This window comes from Armigeres subalbatus, chromosome 2 (genome assembly GCF_024139115.2).
Source record: "Armigeres subalbatus isolate Guangzhou_Male chromosome 2, GZ_Asu_2, whole genome shotgun sequence".
In the NCBI taxonomy this organism is placed as follows: domain Eukaryota; kingdom Metazoa; phylum Arthropoda; class Insecta; order Diptera; family Culicidae; genus Armigeres; species Armigeres subalbatus.
The window spans coordinates 273328345-273353324 of record NC_085140.1 but is presented as its reverse complement, the minus strand read 5'-3'; the positions used below and the strand labels follow the sequence as shown (position 1 = coordinate 273353324).

General features: G+C 45.4%; 1 protein-coding gene across 1 annotated transcript in view; it reads left to right on the top strand.

Annotated features, from left to right (window-relative positions):
* Positions 1 to 24211, top strand: part of LOC134209732 (vesicular glutamate transporter 1-like) — a 150151-nt gene extending 125940 nt beyond the window's left edge. Inside the window, exons 2-7 of the mRNA XM_062685742.1 lie at positions 2385 to 2688; positions 22704 to 22937; positions 22993 to 23457; positions 23568 to 23753; positions 23818 to 24003; positions 24203 to 24211. Of these exons, the coding sequence (XP_062541726.1) occupies positions 2385 to 2688; positions 22704 to 22937; positions 22993 to 23457; positions 23568 to 23753; positions 23818 to 24003; positions 24203 to 24211 (1384 nt within the window). The remainder of the gene's footprint in view (positions 1 to 2384; positions 2689 to 22703; positions 22938 to 22992; positions 23458 to 23567; positions 23754 to 23817; positions 24004 to 24202) is intronic.
* The last annotated feature ends 769 nt before the right edge of the window (positions 24212 to 24980 follow it).

Genomic DNA, 24980 nt, shown 5'->3' with positions numbered 1-24980 from the left:
CCCCCCCCCCCAGACCAATTTTCTGGCTACGCCACTGCATAGAACTCATCCTTCACGTCATCAGGCTTATGGTTCGTTGGGTCATAGATGCTGATCAGGCTATCCCGACTAGAAGAGCCTAACTAAAACTTAACAAAAATTTAACATATTGTGATCTTTATAACTTATTTTGATACAATTTTGTTCTTAGTAGCCATTATATTTCAAATGTTGTAACAGGATTTTAACATAATAAGATTTAAAAAATGCTTAATACCGAATTGCCCAACAGTAGGCAATTAAAATAGATGTAGCAAAGTCTCCTGTTCTATATATCACAAACGCTGATATAATTTGAAAAAGTTGTCTAATTTGTAATGTTCTTAGTTTCATGTTCATGAAAAATATTTTTGTTCAGAAAAAAAACTAATATTTCTGAATGTTGATCACTATCTGGAGACCTATCACGACCTGTAACTGCACAGTAAAAAATATATTTTGTATCTGATTCTGTTATAAATTTCTAACAAAATATGTTATTTTTATGATAAAATTTTAACAAAATTTGATAGTTTTTTGTTTCGAGTAGTGTATTTTTTGATAGAAATTTAGATATTTTAACAACATCCTGCACCATATGTCTAACAAATTTTGTTATAAAAAATTTGTATAACATAATAACATATGATGATATAATTTTGATATGACCTTCTTGTCGGGATAGTTGAAGAATTTGCCCTTCATTCTCTTCACACAGATTTGGTCGCTTATCGACTTCTACCGGATAACACGCTTCATCTGCTTCCCGATCACCATGAAGCCAACTCCTCGTTCTGCTTTGTCACCGCCCCTATAGTAGATGTGGTACTCGCATGAAGTGTTCGGTATGAGATCCACCGCCCGGAATTCACGTTCTTCAGATCCACCGAATTACCTGGATTGTTGCCACACTCACGCAGACCTTCTGCAACTCACGAGCCAGGAGCCCAACACGTGCGGGTTCATTAAAAGTTCTCACGTTCCAAGATCCGACTTTCCAATCGTTGTCCTTTATTCATTGCCGGGTCTGTTGCCGTTGAATCAATCCGTTTGATCCACTTTTGCCTTTCTTGGTAACTGCAGAATCTTCGGTAGGCTACTTTACTAGGGTCGCTGGCACTCGGACGATTATCAGCCGCTTCTAACATGGGGAACAGACACTCGATCAGATTTGTCCCTGTCAGCATACGACCATAGTTCCCACCGGGGTTGGTTACCCGATCTTCCCTAAAATTGCTCGTATCCCAGCGCCACGAGGAGGTAGGGATAGGAGTTGGTGGGTAAGCGCCTAAGGACCGCAAAATAGGGCCTATTTTATTGCTTCAGGTACGCAAAGTACCAATGGTACGCTTTACCCAGCATTTGTCGTGCCAATCTGGTCACATATCAGTTTTATAAACCAATGAGGAACATGTGTGCTGCTAGAGCCATTTATTGTTAGCTATTTTTAGTGAAATAATTGCTCAAGTTCGATTTTCGGATTGGCTATCAGTCATGAATAATAGCGTTGACAATTTTATTTCATCGCCGACGTTTCGATCCAGGGATGGCTAGGATGAAATTGAAAGAATATATATATATATATATATATATATATAATTTTCCTGATATTAATCTTATTATTTACTTGAAATTTGATTAAATTTTTGATCTTGGATAAACCTGATAAATAATTACGGTGCAAATTTCATTGACCCCGTAAATTTGCTTTTGACAGCGTATTTTAAAGTTTGATTATATCTATAGTTTGACTGCTTTTATCGAAGGCACTCATATTAGCAATCCACCCAACTAAATTCAATTCAATTTGCCAAAGTGTGCTGCACATTCTATTCTAGATTCGTGTGATAAGCAGCAAGAAGAACATCGCGCTTGTGTTTTCGAGCAGAATCAAATCGCTCAGGGGCCCCATACACGCTCCGACGTGTTGTACAACTTTGACTCCACCCCCCGGAAATTTGGTTCGGTTGGAGTAAAGTCGGTCCGTCTGTGGGCAAGTTGTACGACTGTTTGACGGTACAATTTGCCCACCGACGGTCCGACTTTACACCGACCGAACCAAATTTCCTGGGGGTGAAGTCAAAGTTGTACAACACGTCGGAGCGTGTATGGGGCCCCTCACTCACAGAAAAACGTTTTCGCTCCAAAAAACGTCAAAGCCCAAAAAAAAAAAGGTTTATTCGATGCATTACACTAAAATCATTCAATGCATCGCATGATTATAGTTTATGAGATTATAGGTCAGAATTGTACTGTTTTTTTATTATGTTCTATTTGATTTTTCATGATAATGCAACAATAGAGCTACATTGTTTAATAATTTAAAAAATACCAATGAATATTATCCTCTTCTCGCTCCATTCCAGAATGCGCTTCGAGAAGTTCGAAATGCCGAAGCAGGGCTACGACCAGATGGGCGGCGGCGGCATGGTACCTGGTGGCGACGGCACCAAAGGGTACGCGGCGGACGACGGCGGAGGCGATTCGCCGATGTCGTTCGAGGAAATCGAACGGCCACCGTTGCGACACATCGACAAGTACGTCCGGGCGGAGTGTCCCTGCATCAAAACGACCCGCTTCACCATCGCCCTGATGACCTGTCTGGGGTTCATCATTTCGTTCGGAATGCGCTGCAACATGGGCATGGCCAAGCTCCAGTTCGAGAATGCGGTGAGTTAATGACTCGGGAATGGTGTAGTATCGGAGGGTTCCGCGTTCTATTGTCAAACGTGATTTCCGTCGGGACACGTGCCGCCAAATGGAATTGGCGAAAAAGGGTTCACCTAAAGGTTATCAGGTTTAATGAATGATATCTTTCTACACGAATGAACAGGCTGGTTGGAAGTCACGCAAAAATTGTGGGACATTGGAAATGGAAATTGTTTGGAATGAAGCAGCTGATGTGGAAAGATGGATTTTTATCGTCACCGTAGTTCAGAATTATTAGAAATTTCGTCACAATACTATGACTCAGAGTAATCCAAAGCATCGACCTGAGTTATTCAGAAATCGATGCGGATTTAATGTATTCTATCTTGCGCTCGTAACTCAAACAACAAGAGCACATCCATTTCCCGTCATAACACCGCTCCGGAAGCGACCGGAAGTATATCTCACTTGATCGAATCCACCCCTCGGCGATGCGAGATGGCAGACGGAGACGAACATTTCGTTCCATTTAACACTTGAATCGTTGCCAATGCTGTTTTCTTCATATAGCAGCAGACCAGCAAGCAACAAACCGAGTCAGTAAAATAGTGACGGCAACCATGGCGCCACCGAAACTCAGAACCTTCTACATTCTGATATTGCTTCCCCCCACCATTTAAGGGAAATTTTGGTCGTCATCATTGGATAGTAGGGTGCTCCAAGAATGGAACCTATCCCATCCAGAGCGTTGGTGTCTAACAGTTTCATGTTTAAACGATTCCGCTATGGTTTTAATAGTAAAATACCTTATCATGTATCATGACACATATCCTATATTCAAATATATTGTGTGGTTATCTCGAACATTCTATGTAAAAAAATAAGGATATTTTTACCCACATCCTGGCAGAATTTTAAATTATTCGCTTTATATTGAACTTTTTGGAACACACTGTTCCACAAGACACGAATTCCAAGTCGGCAAGACGGAAATGGATCATCTTCACCCAGTGAGGCGCCGGATAGTCTCTCAGTCAGAGACGTGTCGCCGCCGACGTGAATAAAAAATTATCATCTTTTGTGTCGCGCGCGTATTAACGACGAACGAGCGGCATAAATGCTTCCATTATGTTCGACTTCATAAAATTTCATATTCCCTCGCTGTCCTCATATTGCTTACGGATTTCCCTTTTGTAATGCCGTCGTCCCTTCCGTGACTAGCCATTTCTTTTGCGTTCATTACCATCCGATTTTGATCGGGGATTTCCCCATTGTATGTCGATGATGGCGATAGCTCCCCTTATGATCCGTTCCATTCCCCAGCTTCGTGGTTGGTGCGCGGCTCATTATCGGCATCGTATTCTGGCGACAGAATATTCATTAGTCTTTTCGCAATCGACAGCAAAAAGGCAGTTGAACGATGCGTTATGAACGGTGGGATGAGGTACTCCAATATAGAGATGAGCCGGTCCATGTTCAAACCCACCTCCCCGTGGCTACGCCACTGGGCCTACTATTTTGGCGTTGTTTTTTTAAATGCATTTGAAACTTGTCTTATTTAAGCAAAGGCAGCCCAGTACATTGATACTGCCTGGTGAGTGTATCAATGGTTTAGGGTCACTTGCCATAAAACGAGTTCGTACTATCCCATTCAATTCCACCACTTGATTGTAACTTTGACAGATACGTATTTCGACCTCTACAGTATGGCAGTACGGCTTAACTATTTATGTAATCAAAGTTAGATGCCCGACTATTTGAAACAAAATAAGAATCTAGGATAGCTTCTTCATTTTCTTCATCTATGGTTCTACATTCCAACTGGAATTTAGCCTGTTTTTCAAGTATTTTTTTAGCTTTATGTTGAATGGCAAGTACAATGGATACATTATGCCCTGGGAGTCAAGAATGTTTGCCACCAAAAAGCATCTTAGACCGGACTGAGAATTGAAATCGCCATCTCGGGTTTGGTAATCCTACGTCTTTGCTCACAAGGTTAACTGGAGACTCGTATAGAAAGCAGGATATCACACGATATGGAAAGTTCGTACATACAACGTCATAAATACAAAGCTCCACAGACAAAATTGAAGAACTGTACGACGAACCTATATGAACCTCAGAATGTCAATTTTGTTTCAAGTATTCCCTTGTTCTTTATATCACTTCGTCTAACTATACTATACGTGGAAGCTATACCCCAACCGGAACATTTGGAGAGCCCTGGATTGTCGGGGCGTCGGTAGTCCGGAAGTCCAGACCCAACCGGAACGACCGGACAGACCACGGCATCCAGTGAACGAAGAAACCAAAAAGAGCCTGTTCAGATCCTTTGATTGTCGTCCCCGTCGGAATGATTTTTGCATGGCAAAAATCAAGCGCTAAGCAGGAATCTCCTCTAGACAGAACGAATCTCGCCCTCCCATCATACGTCCTAACTGTTTGAGCATCTTGGGCTCCCCGGGCACTCCAATGCAAGAAATAAGTCCAACATTTACCGTTCTTCACCCACTTCCGGCGATACGAGAAGAGCAGGTCCCTCTCAGCCGCATACTGTATCGCCCAGTGGATCCAGTTATTCCTCGTCGTCACAACTCGAGGCATCGAGCACCGGGCCAGCAGATTTCCATCAGCGCTCCCCCTCCCGATAATATCAAGAGGTGCCGCTGGAAATATAATGAAGCGTATTGGGAGGAGTACGAGCGCGCTAGGTCGTCTGCCTGCGTAGACCAACCTCCCTCGTCGCTCCTAGAATTCACCTGCACGATTCTCGCTATCTCCCAATCCAGTGGCCGTTCCGGCCATCGTGCATTCAGGTGCTGAACTGGGGTAACTCGCCACGCTGTTAAAGCCAGACGCAAGGCCTTACGTGCACTAAGGAAGCTCAGCAGCGACCACTCCCTTAGGCCTGAAGCCTAAAGAGAAACGTCGTCAATGTAAGATCATCATCAGGAAGGCGAAGTCTAAGCAATGGGAAGGCTTCAACGACAACATTAACCCGTTCCAGACCTCCGCCGAACTTTGGAGGCAGGAAAATGCTATAAGTGATAAATCGAGGGCGGCCCCCACCCACCTCGACCGGGGCAACGCACTATTTTTGCCCCTGCACAAGTTGTCAACGCTCTCGGGGAATACTTCGCCTCCCTGGTAACAACTTCCCAGTACCCGGTCGAATTCCAGAGGACTATCGCTACTCGCGGTCCGCCACTCAACACTACCATTATTCCCGCGGACCCCCCGGCTGCCTACTGAAAAAGCTTTTTTAGCAGGCGAGTTGAGCCATGCGCTTGCCACGTGCAAAGGGAACTCATCCGGACCGGATGAGTTGGGGTATCCCATGATAAAACATCTTCCTCCGGCCGCGAAAGACCTTTTTCTCAAGCTCGTTCGCGACCTTTGCGTGAACCTTACGTTCCCGGACAAGTGAAAGAAATGTTTCGATGTGCCCATCCCGAAGAGTAGCGTGGCTAGCCGCGATACATCCAAGTTCAGACCAATTTCCTTGACCTCGTGCGCGTCCAAGACCGCCGAGAGGATGGTTAACCGACGATTCAGGGAGACATTGAAAACAGACGGAAGGCTTTGTCATCGTCAAAACACCTTTCGCCTAGGCTATGGCACCAGCACATACTTTGACAGTCTGGGCGGCGTGCGTATGAGGAAGGCAAGCATGTTGACCTTGTGTCATTCGATATCGCCAAGGCGTTTTGCTGGACCTGAACTCTTTTGGTCCTGAGAAAACTCCAAGACTATGGTATCACAGGCAACATGCTTGCTTTCGTTAAAAACTTCCTCACCCGACGAACTTTTCAAGTGCTCATTGGCGGCACAGGAAATGGAGAAGATGGGTAGATGGCTGTATTCAATTCGCCAGAAGGTGTCGCCAACAGCTGGTTAAAAAATTGAATTTGGGACGAGGCTTCATTCGAAACATGTGTCGTCTAATGTCCAATCACTACTCTTTAAATGCACAGCTTTTTTCGAGTAGGGCTCTCAGGAGGTAATTTCTGTGCTTGCGGCGCAGGTTATCAAGAAATTGACCATGTCGTGTGAGCGTGCAAGGAGCATCGTGGTCACAGATCTGCGCCAACTAAACATCTTCGGGTCCGAGGAAAGCAGCCAAAGCCTTTTAGGGATGTGTTGGCGGGTGTTGATCTCGAATACATGTCCCTTGTCAACTATTTTTTTTAAGTTGTTGATACCAGACTGTAATCGTCGTCCATCCCTCCCTTTTGCTGCCGTAATCCCTCAAGAATGTCTTCCTTTTGTTGTCTACCGTTACCCCATTCGTATGTCTTCCTCTCGTTGCTGTCTCTTACAAAATGTACACACTTAATTTTTTTTGCCGAGGCCGGCAAAATAAATTGCCAAGAATCCAACAGCTGAGATCTCGGAAAAAAATTCGATGAAAGTTCAAAATACCGACCGGTCGTAAAATGTGCGAAACCATCAACTGTCAAAATCTGCCGAACCGTTCGGTAATGATTTGCCGGTTAGCTCGGCATAGTGTATTACCGAGGTACAGCAAGAGATTGTGTTTGGGCTCGCCCCCCTGTGTACACCAGTGGTTTTGCCTGCGATCTCCAACAGCAGCCAAACCGCTTTTAATCTGCAGAGGATCTATCGCCCGGTGAGCAATCGACGTTGTTCTGCTTGTGCTCTGCCGGCGAAGCCTAATCATTTTCAAGGCGACAAGGATGGGACGGAGAGGCAAACAATGCTTTACGCTGTTGGACGATCGTTGCTGCTGTGCCTTCTTTGTATGATGATAGCAGCTGACCAGCCGACGGGTGCCTAGAGATGCCATAGTGGACAACAGAGCAACCGACGGAGATAAGCTCTCACTGTCGGACTATGCTCAGAACGATGACGTCACTGATATCTTCATCAGAGAACGGAGGAAGGTTGGATTGCTCTGATGAAGATACCAGTGACCAGTACACACTATAAATTAAATCGGTTCGGTCGGTTATTTTGGATACCGTATTATGTTGAAGTTTTTGTAGCAGTTAAGTTTATATTTAATATAGTGTTTTAATGAGAACGGTCGGTGTTCGAAGTAATTTTACTTAGAAAGAACTGTGCCCAAGGATACGGGTGATTTCGGGTGATTTAAGGAGTGAACGGCGGTTGCAAAGGGGAGTGTTTCTCGCTGATATTGCCCGGCTGGAAATATTGTTCGCTCTGAATGGTGGCTGTTTGACCCAGTGGTGGGATTTATTTTGGTGTCGTTTGGGAGGCAAATTAATTGTGCGCTTACGGAGCCTAGGCTAGACGTAGGAATTTCCTAGCCAGAATCGGAGGTAGGTTCCGGAGTGGACATATGGTCCTTCGAACCGGATAAACGGAACCAGGTTAATTACGGGAATTACGGCATCGAGCGATAAAAATCTCCGCCATTAGGAGCATAAAGTGATCTTCTGTATTGTCATCACGGGACAACAGCGAATCGCCATCACGATCGGCGAAGAATACCCAGCAAGGATAAAAGGATAAAGAGAGTTATTATCGTCTTCGCGCCAAGTCGAGCCCTGTTGGATTCCAATTGGAATCGGGGTGGATACAGCCTGCCTGGAACGGTTTGGAGGACAACACTAAGTTAGCACAACCTGCTACTTTTCCAGGTAATTAATTAAGGATACTTAGTGTATGTCTTGCCGTAGCTAGGCCTTCTATAAACTAACACCGACTTTCAATCCATTGCTGCACGGTACGTCGCCATCACGGAGCCGTAGTCAGGCTCATCAACAGGGGTTGATTGGATTTTCGACCAAGCTGGAGCTAGCTGGATTACTCTGCCGGACCCCGAGAATTTCGTTGGTGCAGTTTCGGGTGGACTCAAGCAAGGAGGCAGTGACGTGGTTCGTCTTCCAGGTTAGTGAACACATAGTGTATGTCTTCCGAAGCGAGGACATTGGATACTCCACGTTTTAAATAAAATTATCCTCCTTGGCTTTCACCACACTACCTCCACAATTTACACACTGACTGCTACTGTTGATTGTCGAGGCTCACATAATCGAGCCTTATTTGAATTGAACGTTTTGGATTTGGATACGTTCGACTATAATTTGATACGGGCATTTGGTACGCCGTTGTTTTCTCTGGGTGAGTTGCACGGTATATGTCTCGTTGAAGCAAATATTTTGGTTTACTACACACATTATTCCTCCTCTTCACGTCATTCGATACATACTTCTTATACTTGGACAAAATCTGGAACCGCCAAGTTGGCGATTTGGAATTTTAATTTCGGGTTTTACGTTATTGCTGCTCCAGTGACGCTGTTCACTCGGTCAGATGAGTTGAACAGTATATGTGCAGCCGAATTGAAGACGTTTAGGATACTACAGCCTCCATTTTCTCTCTTCAACCGATCAACTAACGCTCGATTGCTGCCATGTCGAGGAGCCAAGCTGCGACGTATAAGGTGCTGGTAGCCAAGCTGACGGAGGTGCAGCAATCTTTCAACGATATTTGGGGCTTCGTTGAAGATTTTCCTGAGGATGCCTCACTCAACCAAGTCACGGTTCGTTTAGAAAGGCTAGACGAATTGCGTGAGAAGTTCTCCGAGTACCTTATCGAGGTCCAAACGCACGATAACCACGACGATAAAGCGAACCCTTTAACAAAGGAGAGGCAGGAGTTCAACGGACGCTTCTACCAAGCGAAAGCGTTTTTGTTGGACCAGGTCAAGCTGAAGCAAGAGCCAGTGGACTTGAATCAGACCAATGCGACTGGTGTTGGAAACCTTGATCATGTCAGGTTACCGCAGATCAAGCTCCAAACTTTTGGTGGAAACGTGGAGGAGTGGCTTAGCTTCCGCGATCTCTTTTCTTCCTTGATCCATGGCAAGGCGGATCTCCCTGAGGTAGAAAAGTTCTACTATCTCAAGGGGTGTCTACAAGGGGAACCGAAGAACTTGATCGATTCTCTCCCGATCACCAGTGCTAATTACAAGATCGCTTGGGATCTCCTACTCAAGCGGTATGACAACAGCAAGCATCTGAAGAAGCTCCAAGTGCAAGCGCTGTTCAAGCTTCCGTGTTTGACGAAGGAGTCCTCGTCAGATCTGCACACACTCGTCGACGGCTTCGAGAGAATAGTGCAGACCTTGGACAACATTGTTCAGCCCGCGGATTATCGAGATTTGCTGTTGGTCAACATGCTTACTACACGCTTGGATCCGGTCACGCGGCGGGGATGGGAGGAGTTTTCGTCCACCAAACAACAAGACACGGTGGAAGAGTTGAGCGATTACCTTCAGCGGCGCATTCGTATGCTGGAATCTCTTCCAGCGAAGGCAGCAGAATCAAGAGGCGCTATTCAGTGGCAGCAATCTAGTAAATCCAAGGCTTCCAACATCAAGAGTAGCTTCAGCACTACTCAGACTGTGGGAGGACGATGTGTAGTATGCGGCGCCAGTCACTTGCTGTTCCAATGCAGCGTTTTTCAAGGGATGCCGCAGTTTGAAAGGGAAGGGGTGCTCAGAAGCCACTCGCTGTGCCGCAATTGCTTCAAACCTGGGCACCACGCAAAGGAGTGCCAGTCTAAATTCTCATGTCGTTTCTGCCAAAACCGCCATCATTCGCTGGTGTGCTTTAGGCCTGGTAGGGAGAGTTCATCGAAGCCAATGGTGATTACAAAGCCTACGAAATCCACCGCTTCAAGAGAAGTTCGCGATTCCACGGAGCCATCTACTTCACGTGGCAGTTCAAGTGTCAACCCTAGTGTACTCGATCCCCAAGTGTCCAACATGGCGGCTGCAGACACGGTTGTGGGACATGGATCTACTCGACAGGCAAAGGTATTGCTGGCGACTGCTGTCGTGATCGTCGAGGACAACAATGGACATCGTTATCCAGCTCGCGCTCTTCTAGACTCTGGATCGGAGAGCAACTTTGTGACTGAAAGCCTCAGTCAACGGATGAAGGTCAGACGCAGCAAGGTAGATGTCAAGATTCATGGGATTGGCCAGGCAGTTACCAAGGTTAGGCAGCAGCTTGAGGCCACCGTTCGATCGAGGCTGACGGAATTCTCTCAGCGCATGAGTTTCCTCGTTCTACCTAAGGTAACCGTCAACCTACCGACTTCATCGATCAACATTGAGGAGTGGAACGTCCCAGATGGAGTCGAATTGGCCGATCCATCGTTCAATGTGTCCATGGGTGTAGACATGGTTCTGGGAATCGAATCATTTTTCAATTTCTTCAGAAGCGGGCGGCAGATTTCATTGGGAGATCGACTGCCGGCCCTTAATGAGTCCGTTTTCGGTTGGGTCGTTTGTGGAGGAGCATCGGTTTCCAACCAATCGCTGAACATCAGCTGCAACGTGTCGGCTTCAGAAGGTCTTGAAGAATTAGTAGCCCGATTTTGGTCCTGCGAGGAGGTCGGAGTTACCGAAAACTATTCGCCACACGAAGCGCGTTGCGAGGAGCACTTTGTTCGAACGGTCCGACGTGGGAAGGACGGCCGTTATACCGTTTCGTTGCCGAAGGATGAAGACATTTTGGGTCGAATTGGCGAGTCAAGGGGCATTGCAGTTCGTCGTCTTCAAAGCACGGAGCGCAGGTTAGCGAAGGATGCAGAGCTCCGTGGCCAATACCGCTCTTTCATGGAGGAGTATCTTCAACTCGGCCACATGACCAAGGTCGAGTTAGCTCAAATTCAACCGAAACGCTGCTATCTACCACACCATCCGGTAGTTAAGCAAGCCAGCACTACAACCAAGGTTCGTGTTGTGTTCAATGCTTCAAGCGAAACGTCGACTAGGGTGACGTTGAATGATGCACTGCTAGTGGGACCCATCATACAAGACGATCTACGATCGATTATCATGCGGAGTCGGACAAAACAGGTGATGCTTGTGGCGGACGTCGAAAAAATGTTTCGACAAGTCCTGGTTTGTGAGGAAGACAGACCCTTGCAATCCATTTTGTGGCGCTCATCACCGGAAGAGGAAATCAGCGCGTTTCAGCTGAATACTGTCACGTACGGCACGAAACCAGCACCCTTTTGGCTACAAGGGTTTTGAAGCAGCTCTCAGACGACGAGGAAGAAGGGTTTCCACTCGCTGCCCAGAGCAGTACGGAGGACACGTACATGGATGACGTGATAACTGGCACAAACGAGGTGGACGAAGCGGTGGAGTTGAGGAAGCAGCTACAAGGTTTAATGGAGTCTGGAGGATTCAAGCTCCGGAAGTGGGCGTCCAATCATGTGCAGGCGCTGCATGGAGTTTCAGATGTAGATTTAGCATTGCCGTCTACGGAGATTTGTCTTGATCCAGATCCGTCGGTAAAAACGCTTGGCCTAACTTGGATGCCGGGTACTGATACTCTACGATTCCAATTCAACGTTCCACCGTTAGATGAAGCAGAATCTCTGACCAAGCGCAAGGTTCTGTCTATTATCGCGACCCTTTTCGATCCGCTAGGACTCATCGGTGCTGCCATAACGGCGTATAAGGTGTTTATGCAGATGTTGTGGACTCTGAAGAACGAAGATCAAGAACGTTTAGATTGGGATCAGCAGCTGCCCAAAACGGTGGGTGAGACGTGGCGATTGTTTCATCAACAACTTCCAATACTCAACCAGATCCGGATCAACAGATGCGTCATTATCCCGGAGGCAACACGGATAGAACTCCATTGTTTTTCGGACGCATCGGAGAAGGCATATGGAGGTTGTATCTACGTTCGGAGTGAGGATTCTCATGGCACGGTGGTAGTGCACCTGTTCGCGTCAAAATCGAAGGTAGCACCGTTGAAGAGCCAGACCATCCCGAGGTTGGAGTTGTGTGGTGCACTATTGACTGCGGAGATGTATGACAAGGTGAAGAAGGCCATGAGACTCCATTGCCTGCACATTTCTTGACAGAGACTACTTGTGGGCAACGGTGGATAGCAGCTACGCCATCTACCTGGAGCCCATATGTTGGAAACAGGTGCGCAAAAATTCAACGGTTAACGGAAGGTTTCCAGTGGCGCCATGTTCCAGGTGTTCAAAACCCTGCGGATCTTATCTCCAGAGGAATCACACCAGAAAACATTGCTGAGAATAGTTTCTGGTGGCATGGTCCTGGTTGGCTGTTAGAAGGACAAGAAAAATGGCCTCAGCCACCAGCGCTTCAGGAAGCAGAAGAGGTCGAAGTAGAGAAACGCCGTACCGTAACGGCAGCCATGACAACAAGCGAAGATACATTCATCGATGAGTACGTTGCCAAGTTTTCGAACTATTCTAAATTGATTCGGAGTACTGCTGTATGGCAACGTTTGATCAAGTTGCTCAAGATGCCGAAGGAGCATAGGAAAGGTGGATTTTTCACCACGGAGGAGCTCAGTAAAGCCGAACACACCATCGTTCGGCTAGTCCAGAAAGTTACGCTGTCCGATGAATGGAAGGCTTTATCGGAAGGGATTCCGGTTTCACGGAAGTCGCAGTTACGATGGTTCCACCCGTACATGTCGCAGGAGGGAATGATTCGCCTCGGCGGACGCTTACGATATTCATCAGAGTCGGAGGACTTCAAACATCCTATTGTACTACCGAAAAGTCATCAACTGACTCGATTACTGTTTGAGGACTATCATAAACGATTGCTCCATGCAGGACCGCAATTGCTACTGAGTACTGTTCGGTTAAAATTCTGGCCATTAGGAGGAAGGAGTATCGCACGGCAGGTGGTTCATCGCTGCTACAAGTGTTTCCGAACAAAGCCGTCTCCAGTGAAGCAGTTCATGGGTGAATTGCCAGCAGAAAGAGTAACGGTAGCCCGTCCGTTTTCGCGAACGGGAATAGATTTCTTTGGTCCTGTGTATGTTAGGCCTGGTCCCAGACGAACCGATGTGAAGGCGTATGGTACCATTTTTGTGTGTGGCGACCAAAGCGGAGCACCTTGAGTTGGTCTCGGATCTCTCCACGGACCGAAGGTTTGTTCGGAAATATTTTCCGACAACGGCACCAATTTCGTGGGTGCTCGGAACCGGCTTCAAGACCTACTACGAATGCTGAAGGACAAGGACCACAGGGAGAAGGTTAACAATTACTGCCTTGAAGAAGGCATACGATGGCACTTCAGCCCACCAAGTGGACCTCACTTTGGTGGCCTCTGGGAGGCTGCCGTTCGATCCACCAAATACCATCTCCAAAGAGTCATCGGAGACAATCCGGTGTCCATAGAAGACATGACTACCCTGCTGGTCCAGGTAGAAGGGTGTCTCAATTCGCGACCCCTTACTGCTCTCTCAACTGACCCCAACGACCTGGAGCCACTTACCCCGGCTCATTTCCTGGTCGGAGCGTCCCTGCAAGCATTACCAGATGTCGATGTGACGACAATCCCTATGAACCGGCTCGCCCAAATTCAGATTGTTCAGAGGAGGCTCCAAGATTTTTGGAACCGGTGGCGACGAGAGTACCTGTCTCAACTCCAAGGACGAACTAAACGTTGGCGACCACCGGTGAAAATCGAAGTTGGTAAGATGGTAGTTATCTGCGATGATAATCTGCCACCCATGCACTGGAAGCTTGGCAGAATCGAGAAGATCCATCCCGGGTCAGATGGCATTGTTCGCGTGATAACCTTGCGAACTGCCACAGGAAATTATACGCGACCGGTAGAAAAAATTTGTCTTCTACCAGAGTCAGCAGAGGAACAGGAATCTATTTAAATAGTCAACATTAAACTACACCAATACACCACTTCCTTTCCCAGTCCTATCCCAGCCGAAGAGGAGTTTATGTTCTATTTCAGAAATTCAACGAATTTCAGGGTGGGTGAGAATGTTTGGGCTCGCCCCCCTGTGTACACCAGTGGTTTTGCCTGCGATCTCCAACAGCAGCCAGACCGCTTTTAATCTGCAGAGGATCTATCGCCCGGTGAGCAATCGACGTTGTTCTGCTTGTGCTCTGCCGGCGAAGCCTAATCATTTTCAAGGCGACAAGGATGGGACGGAGAGGCAAACAATGCTTTACGCTGTTGGACGATCGTTGCTGCTGTGCCTTCTTTGTATGATGATAGCAGCTGACCAGCCGACGGGTGCCTAGAGATGCCATAGTGGACAACAGAGCAACCGACGGAGATAAGCTCTCACTGTCGGACTATGCTCAGAACGATGACGTCACTGATATCTTCATCAGAGAACGGAGGAAGGTTGGATTGCTCTGATGAAGATACCAGTGACCAGTACACACTATACATTAAATCGGTTCGGTCGGTTATTTTGGATACCGTATTATGTTGACGTTTTGTAGCAGTTAAGTTTATATTTAATATAGTGTTTTAATGAGAACGGTCGGTGTTCGAAGTAATTTTACTTAGAAAGAACTGTGCCCAAGGATACGGGTGATTTCGGGTGATTTAAGGAGTGAACGGCGGTTGCAAAGGGGAGTGTTTCTCGCTGATATTGCCCGGCTGGAAATATTGTTCGCTCTGAATGGTGGCTGTTTGACCCAGTGGTGGGATTTATTTTGGTGTCGTTTGGGAGGCAAATTAATTGTGCGCTTACGGAGCCTAGGCTAGACGTAGGAATTTCCTAGCCAGAATCGGAGGTAGGTTCCGGAGTGGACAGATTGTTTTGTTTATTTTTCGATTTTGAAATCATTTCATTTTAAATTTTTATGGAAATATTGAGAGAAAGCGTAATTTAAAATATATTTCTGCTTACATAAGTACAGTTTTTGAACAATATAAAAGTTGACTGCAACAGTGCACGCTAGATGAATTTTGCAAATTTTCTTTCAGGCTGCTTTAGGAGGTGTTGTTCTTCCCGGGCACTGTCCGCAACGATTCCATTGCAATTTGAACGATGAAAGATGTGCGTACATATACGCGTTCGAGCGATTTTCACATGCATAACTTCAGAGTTATTCGAGACAGCATTCAAGATCCTTCAACCAGCACAATGTTTTGATGACTTGGTCCAGGTCCAGTAGTAGCAATCGGTTAAAAATGCTAGAAGTAACCGTGATGATACCGCATTTTCTGCAACGAAGGGCCATATTTTCTTTTTTTTATTTGAACTACGCTCAAAATAAATCCACTGAAACAACACAATATAATTTTTTAAGGTTTAATACTACACATTATACTTTACCTAAAATACTTACTGCAAAGTATTTAAAAGGGCAAATTTTTCTCTTGTTCCTGCTTTTACTTTTTTCAGCATGTGTACTGCACACATGTGGAGATGAACTAACACATCACTTCACCGAAATTCAGTGGAATTTGGCGTTTACTGATCACTATGGCAAATTTGATTGCCGAGTGTCGTTAATTGATGTGAAATACTGATTTTCGTCAATTAAGTCTCAATATTCAACGAGATTTCAGTTAAAATTAATTTTACTGAACGTGTTCGTCATTTAAATTTACCGAAATAAAATCTGGCGTTTAAGTGTGTATGGCTCGTTACAGATGTGAAACATTGCCAAGGCTTTCAACTGTGTGAACATCATCATCATTGTAATTAATAAAGCACCCTAAATTCCCTTCCTTTCCTATTGTTTAATTGTATTCCCCAACCTCGACCAAATCGCGAGTCTTTCGGTTCCCCAAATCTAATATTAGTGTATGAGAATCATGAAAATCTGTATTCTCAACATGATTCCAGCTCCGTAACGCTTTACGGTAGACGAGCCTTCCAAATAAATGATAGTTTAAAAAAAACAGAATAATTCACCTAGCGGTGATGGAGTCTTTCTCGTTTCTTTCGAGTGAGTAATTTATATGCTCTTTTGGTATGGGAAAAAAGTATTTTGGTTATAACTTCTGAGCCCATCTGGCCAATTTTCAATAGGAAACAATGTGACACGATTCTGCGTCGAATAAGTTACATTCGACGCAGAATCGTGTCACATTGTTTCCTATTGAACATTGGCCGGATGGGCTCAGAAGTTATACCCAAAATACTAGCAAAGCAAAATAAGAGCAAATCGTGCCTAAAAATGAGTGAGATTTTTTTTTGTAAAAAAATTATTTTGGTCATAACTCCGAATCCCATAGTTCGATTCGGCCAATTTTCAATACGAAGTAATGGGACAAAATCCCGCGTCGAATGCAACGTGTTGAGAATAAGTGCCAAAAAAATGAGTGAGAAATTTTCTTGTAAAGAAATGTATTTTGGCCTTAACTTCGAATCCCATAGTCCTATTTGGTCAATTTTCAATACGAAACAATGAGATAGGATTCCGTGTCGAATGCAACTTGTTGCGAGGAAATCGGTTAAGGATAAGTGCCTGAAAAATGAGTGAGATTATACACACACACCGACATCACTTCAATTCGTCAACACTATGGGTCTCCGGGCCTCATATAAAAAGATTGTTTTTCCGAACATATAGCCTTTATGTATACTTTGTGCCTGGTACGGATGCCATCCCCAACCGGAAGCTTGTCCGGGTGGTGAAAGTAGCTTGCAAGTCTCGCATTAGCCTCATGAAAACCCTTGCAAAAAAACACCGTATTCATCGACACTCAGCCTCTTGTCTGCTTCCGTCCACACCCATTGAAGCAGCTGGCGTTGATGCCGGGATTCTTCCTTTCCGACATAAGATTCTGGTAGCCATCTATCGCAAAGCCGCCTATTTTGCGGCTGCCACTTCAAGAGAAGACAGGATCCCTCTCCTCGACGAGGCTGACCGGATCTTGAGAAGTGTAGCCGGCACCGGTCTCCCCCCAGTGACGCGGGTCTACTGGCACGGAGCAAAGGGGTGGCAAATGCCTCCCTTTAACATCGACCGCACCATCGCCTCCCGGTTCAATAGGGGAACTTAGAAGATCTGTACTGTAATTCAGCGCACCGCGCTTCCAAAATAGCGAGACTCGGCTTTCGAGTCTGTGGACCCATCCTGGCCAAATCGGAGAGTCTACCCCAATGTAATATTTTTTTCCGTCGAAGCCGCCGCTTTTTTTAGTCGTTCCGGCGAACAAACCAATCGTGGTCTTCACGGACTCAGCAAGTGTAATTTTAGCCCTTCTAAGCGAGACTTCTAAATACCCCTGGTTCCAAGGAATCCTTTCAGGTATGATCCCCGGTAGCACCTTCGTCTGGATTCCCGGCTACTGCGACATTAGAGGGAATACCGAAGCCAATACTCCGACTAGTGTCGGATACGAGGGATTACCTTACACCTACTCAATCCCGCTGGCCGACGTTAAGAATTGAACAAAGTGCGTCTTCGGCCAGTACTGGACTCGTTCTTGGAACAATAACAGAGGGCCCTTTCCGGTCCCGCTCTGTGAACTCATACTAGACCGACGGGAACAAGAAGGCGAAGTGCACAGCGAGCAAGGTGGATCGATCAAGTGGAGGATTGCGTGGTTGGCGACGCGCAGCCATGGACCGAGCTGAATGGAGAAGACATAGTCTTTCCAAGCGTTATATAAAATATGGATCAAATGACCGAAATTATTAATTTAGGAACATTTTGCAACATCATCATGATAAAAATTGCAAATTTGAATTTTTATGGGTCAAAATACAGTAACTGTTGTTAATTAATCATTTTCCAAAGATTTATGGATCATTCTTTTTATGTTCATGGGAAAATAGCAGGAATGTTATTATTTTTTTTATCATTTGTAACGGAACATAATTTTCTATTATTTGCTAAATTTTGGCGTAGTTTTGGATCTTAACACGTACGTCGTCAACCCCCATTTTACGACTAAACTCCAAATTCAAAACCACGCAGCTCAACCGGATTCTTACGGATTTTTAAGCAATCTACTGGAATCGATCACAAGGTTTTTGTAGAATGTCCATGGTTTCGGATACATTCCGGGAGTACTGGAGTTACCCCCTCCGGAAAAAATTACCAAAAAATCGGCCTTCAGATTGAAATCCATCTTGCGACATGCCAAACTTCATGATTGCGCAAATCAAGTACACTGTTCGGCGTTTTTCGATCGCATTGGCCATCCTCCGGGTACTTCCAGAGCCTGGTTCCCTTGGGGAAGAGGCCAATTTTCTTTCAATTGTGGAACAATCTTGCGACATGTCAAACTTCATAATTTTGCATAAAAAGTACACTGGGGTACATTTCGGCGAGTTTCTTTCGAATTGGCCACCCTCCGGACACTTCCTGGGCCTGGTTTCCTTGGGTATGTAACCTGCGGCTACCAATGTTACTCGCGGCTCCTCCGCAAGCGATGGTTTCCTGTTCTTCAACCCACCGAGTAATAATCCCATCTCATGTTAGTGAGAAGATGAGATCCTTCTCACTAAGATAAAATGGTAAAGACCAATTGCATATACGCGTCACTTAGTCTTTCATTTACAAAAATAGAACGCTCACCACTTCGTTCATTTGCTCTCCGTTGTCTCAGGAGAGAATGGTTGCCAAATTGAAAGAACAACATCGGCTTGGTTCGTTGTTCGATCGTAATTAATTATTAAATAAAATAGCTCAGCTTGATTCCGAAAGAGGATAGTCTGTCCGTGACCTCCTACGGGAATCGTAGTGCGCGCCGGAAAAATTAAAATTAAATTGAAGTGGTAACCAGTTAAACCAAGAAAATACTGAAGAAGATTTCTAAGTGCTAATCTCGAAGTTAGTGTGGTCTAGACAAAGTAGTACGGAAAACAATAGTACGGGAATAATTGTGATAGTACGGTCAGTTATATAAGGCATTGTTAGTGGCAGCCATTGCTAATTTATATGTTGTTCGCATGTTATTATAGCTTAAAGATCTAAACCACCACACGTGGCAAATCGTAATCAACCAAATTGTAAAATCATCATTATCTACAAGAAAAAGGTAATTCGCTCGTAAAAATATGTAGGAGTAATTGGAAAGTGACGTCATAAAGGGGGTACTAATTATATCCAGGTCCGTTTAGTGGCCTTTTTCTTCTTTTTTGTGTTGCTTGGCAGGACGGTAATCGCTGGAAGTGGGTTCGGTGGCTTTCCGACGCGCACGGCATCCCTCACGCCTAAACGAGGTCTGTGGACCGACAGTGGGCATTCCATCGCCCGAGCAAACGACCATCTCGTCAACCCGGTAGCCAACAGCCGGCCGACGAAGCAGCCATCGCTATTAGCCACACGTGAACCACCTTGTCGCCCCGGTAGCCAACAGCCGGCCGGCGAATCAGCCATCGCTATTAGCCACACGTGAACCACCTTGTCGCCCCGGTAGCCAGAAACCGGCCGACGAATCCGTCATCGCTATTAGCCAGCTGTGTGCCCGTTTCAATCAACCATCGTGTCGACCGGTAGCCAAAAGCCGGTCGGCAATTCCGTCGTCGCATCAGTCACACGTCCGCCCAGCCAAGCAACCCTCTCGTCAGCCTGCCGAGCCGCCATCGCTGTAAGCCACCAGTTCGCTGAGCAAACCTCCTGCAACCAGCATTGTTCTCTGTCAAGCCGGTGGAGCGAACCAGAAGGTCCACGTGTCATCATCGCATCGCTGCCTACGCTGAATCAACGTCCGATCGTCGCCACGACGGTGAGATTGGAGTCTATCCCGTGGACCTATTCACCGATCAAGTGATCGGTCCCCGAAGCAGCTGCTACCGGCAACCATTCGCCAATTCCGGTCCTCGGATGCCGTCTACCAGCGACATCATATGCCCTAAGAGGCCAACGAGTGATAAGTACCCCTACATTTATATGACGTCACTATAGAAAGGCCAACGTAGGCCAATAAATAAGCATGTAAACTGAAACAAGTTGCGTAGGTAGCATATTCTTTCTAGAGCAAGCACTCCCTGAGGTTTCTTCTTCTTTTTGCTTTATTGTCGTCCTCCGGACTCACAAAGGAGTCGTCAAGCCTCGCCCGCAGAGGTCAGGTACTGAGTGTCGTATTTCGGTAAGCTTTTGAGCATTTAATTTTGTCACGATATCTTTTGGCAACCTTTCCGCTTTGTCACACCAGAGAGCACGTGTCGCGTTACACACGTGTGTATGCTCCTACTGTAGGTGAAGGGTGAAGGACTAGTGTGTGTGTGGATCAAAGTAAACGACCCTGTTATTGTCTTCCCTCCCTAGCCTCGCAGTAGCTAACCACGGGTAACAGGTAAGTGGCAACTTTTTCGCTGCTTCCATTTTGCGACATGTCAAACTTTATGAATAATCTGCCTCCTCTGGGAAGAGGCCACATTTCGTTCAATCTTGGAGCCCATCTTGCGACACGTCAAACTCCTTGATTTTACAAAATAAGTACACTGAAGCACGTTTAGACGGTTTTAATTCACTTGGCCGTCTCCTGGGTGTTCCCGGAATCTATCTTTTTGGGTCAATCTTATTTGACATGTCGAACTACATTAACTTACGTTTACGGACGAACTGGCCACATGTTCGATATCTTCTGCCACTTCGTTACGACCCAGAGCATCCAATACAATCTGATGTCGCCAATGCGCAATATATTTAGGCAGCTTATCGGAAAGACGATGAGCTCGATGGGGCCCCTCATTGAGCCTTTTAGAGTACAGTTAGAGCAGCCATATTTGCCATAGCGGAGAGCAGCGAGTCGTGTATGTGGGAATTCGACGGAATGTTGGCTCGAACTCTGACAGATTCTAAAGAGTGCTCGGACCTGAGTAGCACACTTGTTATAGACATGTTTCGGTGACTCATATGGGACTAAATCGAGTCATATGAGAGTTGCTGCAACTAAATCAGCTAAATCTAATGGTTCGCTATAGCAAGAAACCCGTCAGAACGTAGAACGCTATAGACCAAGACGGAGACAGCAGATACTGAGGGCTGTGATTACAAGTAATGAAGGCCTCAAGTAATGAGTAATGAGATGACTCCAGCAGTTCAGCGGATGAGGGAAACCAACAAGCCCCCACCACGAGAGAAGTTAAGGATTCCATCCAACAGCTCAGGATAGATGAGACCCAGGTTCTGGGAACACCCGGATAGTGGCCTGTCTCGAAAATCGTCTAAATGTGCTTCAGTGTTATTTTGCGAAATCGTACATTCGGGAGGTGGCCAATTGGATTGAAAACCGTCTAAATTTGCTTAAGTGTACTTATTTTGTTCATGAAGTTTGACCGCAAGATTGGTTGCATGATTGAACGAAAATTTACCGCTTCCTCAAGGGAACAAGACCCTGGAAGTATCCGGAGGGTGGCCAAATTGATCGGAATGTACTCCAGTGTACTTGTTTTGCAAAATAATGAAGTTTCACATGTCGCAAGATGGATTTCAAAGCATTTTGGTCATTTTTCCGGGAGGGGGTAACCCCAGTACTCCCGGAATATATCCAAAACCATGATCATTCCACAAAACTTGACCTCGTTTCCTAAAACTATAGGAATTTTGTGGTCGATTCCAGAAGATTGCTTGAAAATCCGATAGAAACCGGCTGGGCTGCATGGTTTTGAATTTTGAGTTTTGCCGTAAAATGGGGGTTGGGGACGTATACGTGTTAAAATAATTATTTATGGAAACTCCGGAACTTGTTTATGGATTTATGTTAGCGTTTTATGCAGCAATGAAATGTTATTTACGGATCGTTTTTCATTTTTTAAGGATCATTTTTGTACATTTAACGATAGAAAGTAAAAGCTGCAGCCAATGGGCATGACGTCGTTTTTACTTTAGCTCAGAAGAGTAGGAGATCTCAGATGACCTTGCTGTTAGCCTATATCAAATCATTCAAAAGATTCATGAAGAACTGAAACCTTTGACATGGCCCATGGTATTGTTCTCGAAAGCTTTCGACAACGCTTGACATAATAGCCTGTGTGGTATTTCACAGAAAAAGCATTACAATAAAGTTCGACAGAATATCACATAAATTAACGTCGACACGCCTTTCAAAGGTCGTTCTCAGAAATAGATTCAGTTGCTGTTCGGTTCGCCAGGCTGGTTTACAAATTTTCGCGGTAAAACCTTTTCAGCTGCCTGTCGAAAATCATCAAAAATTATAGTCACTTATTTGATCTATTCTGCTCAAGATGCAATGTGTTATATGTCTTTAAAATTGTTGCCCGCATTTTATATAAATACCACAAAACAATCAATTTGCAATTGCTTTGAAAAATGATTAACTTCAACCCATTTATTTCATCCTTCAGACCGTCAAATACAACTGGACCGTCGCCATGGAGAGTGCGGTCGATTCTTCCTTCTTCTGGGGCTATCTGGTGACCCAGGTGCCGGGAGGTTTCCTCGCATCCATGTACCCAGCGAATCGAATCTTCGGTACGGCAATCGCATGTTCAGCATTTCTCAACCTTCTCGTCCCGGGAGCGATGGCATTGCACCCTGTTGTATTGATTATGGTTCGAGTGGTGCAGGGATTGGTAGAGGTAAGTTGTTGAACATGTTTCGTGATTCAAATATTTATACCACTCTTTCAAACAGGGTGTCACGTATCCGGCTTGCCACGGTATTTGGCGCTTCTGGGCCCCTCCGCTGGAGCGATCCCGACTGGCAACGATGGCGTTCAGCGGTTCGTACGCCGGTGTCGTGATAGGAATGCCAATGTCCGGTATCTTGACCGGCTGGATCAGTTGGCACGCGCCGTTCTTCTTCTATGGCTTGTGCGGGGTCATCTGGTACTGCTTCTGGCTGTGGTTGTCGTTCGAGAAACCGCGACAGCATCCAACCATCTCGCTCAAGGAGCTGAAATACATCGAAAAATCCCTCGGAGACTCGGTATCGCTGCCGATGCCGAAAATTTCCACCACACCGTGGCGAGCGATGGCCTCGTCCATGCCGGTGTACGCCATCATTGTGGCCAACTTTTGCCGCTCGTGGAACTTTTATCTACTCGTACTGTATCAAAGCGCATATCTTAAGCATTCGTTTGATTTCAAAATCGAAGAGGTAAGCATTACAAGTTTGTACTTCTCAGAGGCTGGTAATTGACGAAAAATGTGAAAATGCATACAAATAAAATCGAATAAAGTAAATTCAACGCCGCTCTCAACTTTCAGACTGGTATTTTAGGAGCACTGCCACATCTACTGATGACAATTATTGTGCCATTCGGAGGAATGTTAGCCGATTACCTGCGAAAGTCCGGAATAATGACGACAACCAACGTGAGAAAGTTATTCAACTGCGGTGGCTTCGGCTTGGAAGGATTCTTCTTCCTAGTAGTGGCGCACTCAACTAGCCCTGTAAGCTTGTCTCGCAAGAATGCGAAATATTTCAACTCCCTTTACAAACACCCTTTTTCTCCAGATGGGAGCCGTTACGGCACTAACGTTAGGCGTCGCCTTCAGTGGGTTCGCCATTTCCGGCTACAACGTGAACCATCTGGATATCGCACCCCGCTACGCCAGTATCCTGATGGGAATGTCCAACGGCATCGGCACCATTGCCGGTCTGATATGTCCCATAGCGATCGATCATCTAACGAGGGGACAGGTGAGTGTGGGACGATTTCTCTGGTGCAAAATTAACTCAATTCAGCTCAAGTCAGTTGAAACTCATAAACGTCAAATTATATTGCTTGGAAACGCTTTTCCCCCTTCGAAAGTGAATGCGAACAAAACTCCACCTTTTTGTTATCCCGTTTCCAGCCGACAAGCTCTTTATTTCCCCGTCCCGATGCATCCCATTTCAGATAAATTAAATTTGTTATGATGTTTTACGCTTGATGATTTTCAACAATAAATCAGAAGAGCTCGAAAATGCGAACAACAGTAGCAGCGAATGGGACTCCCTCGCATAAACGACTCATAAATGGAAATCACAGTCTTTGCGATGGAACGGTGGCCAACCCACTCGCTCTCGATTTCGAGAGATTTTGTGTGGCAAGAACGGAAAACAGTGGGCGGTGATGCCGTGGTTATGTGTGAGATGGAAATCCTCCCACTTTTAAGTTTTTATTAAGTATTTTTAAGGAAAAAATGTGGCGAGATTTTTTTTTCACATAATCTTTGAGCAAAAGTTTTATCACGAGTCGACACTAAAACGTTTTAATACACTTCGCTTGATTTTTTTCAAAAGGAAAATCTGGACGTCATTGTTTTGTGTTTAGCGTGGGATCGATTCTTATGTGGTCTCTTCTTGTGAATTTTGTGATGAGGCCTGCGAATGAGTATAGACCGTTTTCAATCAAAATAGGTCTTGCATCAAATTCGATCATCATTGATTTGAATGGAACATAGCACACATTTTCAGCTGACTTAAAAAAACCGCTGATGTTGAGTTCATTATCTTTTAACCCTTAAAGGCGCAAGGCGTTTTTTTTTAGAAATCGCCGAAAATATTTTTAAGGTAAATAACTATTAAATTTATTTACAAAAAACGTATTTTCGGTTTGTTGTTTTAAAACAACATTGCACTTTTAAGAGTTGGGAGTGATTTGCTAGAAGGCCTTTGAAAAATCCAACTCCAAT